At 47.3% G+C, this 5,573-nt stretch overlaps 1 protein-coding gene across 1 annotated transcript in view; it reads left to right on the top strand.

The window, feature by feature from the left end:
- The window catches only part of LOC107087640 (signal transducer and activator of transcription 5B-like), a 13,180-nt gene extending 8,905 nt beyond the window's left edge, over positions 1–4,275 (top strand). Inside the window, exons 13-19 of the mRNA XM_015379318.1 lie at positions 669–875; positions 1,005–1,099; positions 1,186–1,328; positions 1,565–1,720; positions 1,806–1,857; positions 3,442–3,546; positions 3,636–4,275. Coding sequence (XP_015234804.1) covers positions 669–875; positions 1,005–1,099; positions 1,186–1,328; positions 1,565–1,720; positions 1,806–1,857; positions 3,442–3,546; positions 3,636–3,759 — 882 coding nt within the window. The 3' untranslated portion in view covers positions 3,760–4,275. The remainder of the gene's footprint in view (positions 1–668; positions 876–1,004; positions 1,100–1,185; positions 1,329–1,564; positions 1,721–1,805; positions 1,858–3,441; positions 3,547–3,635) is intronic.
- The last annotated feature ends 1,298 nt before the right edge of the window (positions 4,276–5,573 follow it).

Raw genomic sequence — 5,573 nt, 5'->3', positions numbered from 1 at the left:
CTGCTAAGAGTAGGTGGAATGGACGGTTCAACAGAGCTATGGCTCTGGGTGAGTTTGGCAACTGTAGTAAAAATAAATCTAGGATTATTGTTATTCTCCTCTATTAATGAGGAGAAGTATGCTGCTCTTGCTTTACAAAGAGTCCTCTTATACAGCAGTAAGCTATTTTTCCAGACTAGGTAGGATTCCCGTAAGGCTGTGGAGCGATATTTCCTCTGCAGTTTCCTAGCAATTTGCTTCAAAGTGCGCAGCTCTACATTAAACCAGGGAGCCAGCTTTCTATTTTTAATGGTTTTGTTTTTCAAAGGGGCTGTATTGTCAAAGGCAGTACGCAGAGAACTAGCAACCCCATCAACAAAACCATCAACCTGTGAAAGGGAATAAAGTATATGTTTTGGTTAGCTGTAGCTACGGCTGCTGCTGGCAGCTTTTCACTGAACACGTCTTCAAAACGTTCCAGCTCATAGAGACGCCATTGGAGCGCTCCAAGTTCTCCTGATCTCATCTGACCTGCTTCACCCTCTTTGAAAGCAGCTCAGGTTTCTTAGGAAGCTTAAATAATCCAACGCCATCCTGATAGGGGCTGAAGCAAAAAGCTGCGACCCAAAGTGAAGACATCGTTTTATCTGAATCCTCCAACCTTCTGCTGTAATTGTGTCCCTCCCCAGGGAAGGGTACCATTCCTGGTTCCTGACAAAGTTCTGTGGACCCAGCTGTGCGAGACCCTGGACATGAAGTACAAAGCAGAGATGCACAGTGGGCGGGGCCTGACTGAGGACAACCTGGTCTTCTTGGCCCAGAAGGCTTTTTCCAGCAGCAGCAACAACCCTGAGGATTACCGGAACATGACCATTTCCTGGGCCCAGTTCAACCGGGTGAGACCAGCTGGTTCTGTCTCTTCTCTCAGCAGGTGCTGCGGGATCAGGGTTAAGCTGGAGGAAACCGGCTGATCCTCACCTCTCTGTACCCAGAACCGGGCTGACGGGTTCTGTGTGCTTTGACAGGAGAACCTACCTGGACGGAGCTTCACCTTCTGGCAGTGGTTTGATGGCGTGGTGGAGCTGATGAAGAAACACCTGAAGCCTCACTGGAACGATGGGTAACAAACAATTTTCAGACCCGTGGTTCAGCGAAAGCTTGAGGTGTTGGTTTAACCTTTTCTTTCCCCTGCGGTTCCGACTTTAGGGCTATCCTTGGCTTTGTGAACAAGCAGCAGGCGCAGGACATGCTGCTGTCCAAACCCAACGGAACCTTCCTGCTGCGCTTCAGCGACTCGGAGATCGGAGGCATCACCATAGCCTGGGTCGCTGAAAACCCCAACAAACAAGGTTATATTTTATTCTGCAAGACATTTTAGATGCTGGTTTCCTTTGTTTTAGTGTCAAAGTAGATTAAACTGAAAATAAAGACCTAAAAGTGTTGAAGAGACAGAAGATGATCCTCAGCAGTGGTCATTTGGCTCTGCAGAAACAGAAGAACTTTTCTGACCTTAAACTCCATCTGGAGGAAGTGGGAAGCTAATTGTTGTATTTCTGCTCTTTCGGTCTGTGACCCGGTTCTGTAGGTGAGAGGCTGGTCTGGAATCTGCTGCCTTACACCACTAAGGACTTCTCCATCCGTTCCCTGGCCGACCGTATCAGTGACCTGAACCATCTGCTGTTCCTCTACCCGGACCGGGCCAAAGACGAGGTCTTCTCCAAGTACTACACCCCCCCGCTCTGTATGTGGCGTGAGCCTAGATCCGGTTTCTGTAGTTGACCCAGTTGGAGGTTCTGTAAAGCTGAACCAGTGTGTTTGTCTTGCAGCCAAACCGGTGGATGGATACGTGAAACCACAGATCAAACAAGTAGTTCCAGAGTAAGTTGGAAGTTCCTGTGGCCTTAGGAAGCTGCAGGGATCCTGCATCTGTCCTCAGAGCGCTCTTCCATTAAGGCCCGCTGGGTTCTGTTAGGTATCAGAACTGTAACAGCAGGGGGTCCAGGTTCTAAAGCAAACCCAGAAGAACCGTGTTATCAATCTGTCCATGTTACTGCAGCCGTAACATGACCCAGATGGTCCGCTTTGGTCGCCTCAGTCTTCGGAACATAGATCTTCCTCATTAAGTTATCCAAACAGGCCATCGGGTTCTTTCAGGTCAGCAGCGGTTCTGGCATGGAAGCGGTTCTGCCCAGTCTTTCCTCATGTCAAACCCTGACCTAGACTCAAACAGTGAGGCCTGCAGAGCTGGAGACAATGTTCTGGGTTCTCCTAGAGGGATTCTGGAGCTCCAGTCTTTCCTGACGATCTTCTCCACTGTTCCATGTTTTCTCCACTTGTGGACGGTGGCTGATGTTGAGGTTCCCAGTCGGACTGAGGTCTCTGATGCCGACCAATGATGTTAGGAACTGTTTGTTTTTAACTCTTTAAATCCAGTCATTGATCTTCAACTAGGGGCGTAATCTTTAAATCATCTTTTTTTCTAAATCAGGTTTTAAAAGGAGTTTCTGACATTTGAAACTCAATCAGAAGCAGCTCTTTGCCAGACGCTCTTTGCTGCCCTCTAGAGGGCCTTTTTTTAGTAGAAGATTTTCACCAATTTTTGAAAAGACCCCCCCCCCTCCTCTTTAAAAAAAATGCACATGCCCAACCCTGTACCTGCTCCTAGAGGGAACGCCTATTTACCTCGTGCAAGAGCGTGTACGAGCCCATTTCTCCTCGTGCACGCTCTGTTTAAAAGTTGCTGTTCTCATAGCAGCTCACTGTGTCTGACCGTCCGCTCTAACCCCTAAATTCCTCCATCACTATAGAGCGGGGACTATATAGTGAACTTTATAGTGAACTCAGTTAACTGACCGTTCAGACAGAAGATCACTGCTTTTTGCGCCGTTGGTCACGTAACTCCTCCTCCACCGCACTGTGCCTGCGCCATTTTTATTAGCCGCTTTGACAGTAAATCCCATAATGCTTTGCGAGAAGAGCTCTAGACTCAAAGCATTCTGGGAAGTATCTGCCTCTTCTGAGGCCTTTCTTTTCTTATCATTCACTTCATAGACACTATTTCTCTTCCGACCGTCGGCCATTTTCAAAGAACCGCGGTGAGAAAGGTGAGCTTCAGTGACTGTCTGAAACCGTAGCTCACCACAGATATACGCCTGAAAGAAAATGATAGCTAACGGGACGGGAACATAGGACGGCCTTACGGAAACAGATCACCAGGATGATTGACAGTTAGAAGGACCACTGATTGAGATGATCCACCCAGAAATAAAAGATCCTCCTCTATAGCTTTAATGTCCGGAGATAATTTCTGAAATTAAGAAGTGAGCTCTGAACTGGGATCACTTTTCTTCCCTCCTTATCTTTCTTAGAACCTGCAGAGCACCTTGTCAGGTTTTCCATTCTTCTCTGGTTTATGAGCTGTTGTTGTCACCAGTGTGGATCCTGAAGTCTCCTCTCTGGTAGGTTCACCACCCCGAACCCAGAACCCTGCCCTGGAGTGGTGTTCATGGACCAGACGGCGTCCTCCTCTGCCAGCCATTCCAACAACTTCGGGGTTTACTCCTCCATGTAAGCTTCCTTTCTCTGGCTCACTATGTAGGACCAGAGCAGCTGCTTGCTTTGCTCCACTGACCTCCTGACCTCTGCTGCTCTGACAGTGGTGACCCCATGCTGGATCCAGATGGAGACTTCGACTTGGAAGACACCATGGATGTTGCTCGTCACGTGGAGGAGCTGCTGCGCCGGCCCATGGCCAACCAGTGGGGCAGTCAGCAGTCCTGAACCTGAAACCTCAACCTGCTGCTCACCTTCTTCTTTTATTTCCTTTGTCTGTTTTGTTCTTTAAAACCACTAAAAAGCAACAATAATCCCAACCAGCATCTCAGCCCTCCTTCTGCTTTGGACATTTGGATCTGCTGTCCACATCAGGTGGAGGGCTGAGACGGGCCTGATTTCTCTTCCTGCACCAGCGTCTCTAGGGCTGATATCTATGCTAGCTTTGTGGTTTTTCTTCTCCAACGGTGGGACATGCAGTTATTTTAGAAAAGTCTGGACAGAACTTTGCTGACTTGATGGGAACAACCGGCTGCCTAGTCCTACGGTTCTCTGCCCTTCTGCCTATCTGTACAGAAAAGTTCAATCATCGATTCTATTAGCAGGAAAATCCAGTGGAGATGTTTGCTGAGCGCCAAGCACTATGAACGCCATTAGAAACCATCCACGAACCGGTCAGCAACCATCCACGGACCGGTCAGAAACCATCCACAGACCGGTCAGCAACCATCCACGAACCGGTCAGCAACCATCCACGGACCGGTCAGCAACCATCCACGAACCGGTCAGCAACCATCCACAGACCGGTCAGCAACCATCCACGAACCGGTCAGAAACAATCGACAGTTAGAAACCAGATGAACGGCACCAATCGGGTCGGTACCAGGGTGCTGCAGATTCCAGACTGGATCCCTGATGGGGTAGGACCTGACGGTACCAATCCCCAGCGCTGGAGGCTCCTCTGCAGACGTTTTAGTGGTATCAGGTTTGGTTCTCAGCCAGGTTCTGTCTGTAACCCATTTATATGACAAAGTTCTGGTTCTGAAGTCGCGCTGTTCAGCTGCTGATCTGAGCTAGCGGGTTCCTGACCGCTCCAGAAGGTCTCTGGATCTGCTCCTTTCTAAGGCCTCCTGAACTCTAATGCAGCCATGGTCCGTGTGGTTCTGCTGGTTCTAGTGGTTCTGCTGGTTCTGTTCCAGGACGTTTGGGTATCTGGCTGATGGTGTGGATGGAGGTGCCTCATGGTCCGCTGGGCGTCTGTAAAAGGAAGTGGAACCACCCCACCTTCCTGCTGAGTCCTGAAGTGCCTTTTTCAGAGCCGCAGGTCCATCCCAGTAATGAACCGGACCTTGCTGCTCCAGAATTGATTAAATGGACTTTAGTTTATCAAAACAGAACCCATAGTTCTGCTCCTCTGACCCTCTCTCTGGGTTCTACCGGGTCAGCCGACTGCCAGGGCTCAGAAAGTGTTCTAGTAGCGGGTCTGTTCTAAGGTACTTGGACCTTTCCTCGGTTCTGGCAGATCTGGATTCCCCTTGTTGATTGGTACCTGAAGAGTTTTTTTCTGTATGGATCTAAAGTTTTATTTGTTTCTAATGGACTTAATGTTCTTTTAATTTGGCTGAAATTTTTTTTTATATTTACAAAGCATCTAAATAAAATATAACTTTCTAAAAATAATTTGATGGGTTGTTTTTTTTTATAGAAAAATGTATTCATGGTTTTCCTTTGTTTTTTTTGTTTTTTTTTTAAGATATGTGGAGTTTTGTCATTAATAAATTCCTGAAAAATGTGGATCCATTATTCTTTCTTTTTCCATCTTTGTGTTTATTTTTCTAAAACCTCCGGCTGCTCTTATTTCCTCATTAAACTGATTCTCTGATGATAAACTTTCCAGATACGCGTTTAGAAAAATATTGATAATCCTGCATCTGGCCTTTTTCCTGATCCACCTGGGTTAACTTCGTTGTGAAACTGAATTGTTCAGTTTTTCTAATGTGAAAATTTTAAGAGTTTTTATCCAGATGTTTATGCTGTAATCA

The sequence above is a fragment of the Cyprinodon variegatus genome, unplaced genomic scaffold (genome assembly GCF_000732505.1).
Source record: "Cyprinodon variegatus isolate N-32 unplaced genomic scaffold, C_variegatus-1.0 Scaffold189, whole genome shotgun sequence".
In the NCBI taxonomy this organism is placed as follows: domain Eukaryota; kingdom Metazoa; phylum Chordata; class Actinopteri; order Cyprinodontiformes; family Cyprinodontidae; genus Cyprinodon; species Cyprinodon variegatus.
This window is presented reverse-complemented; position numbering and strand designations above follow the sequence as displayed.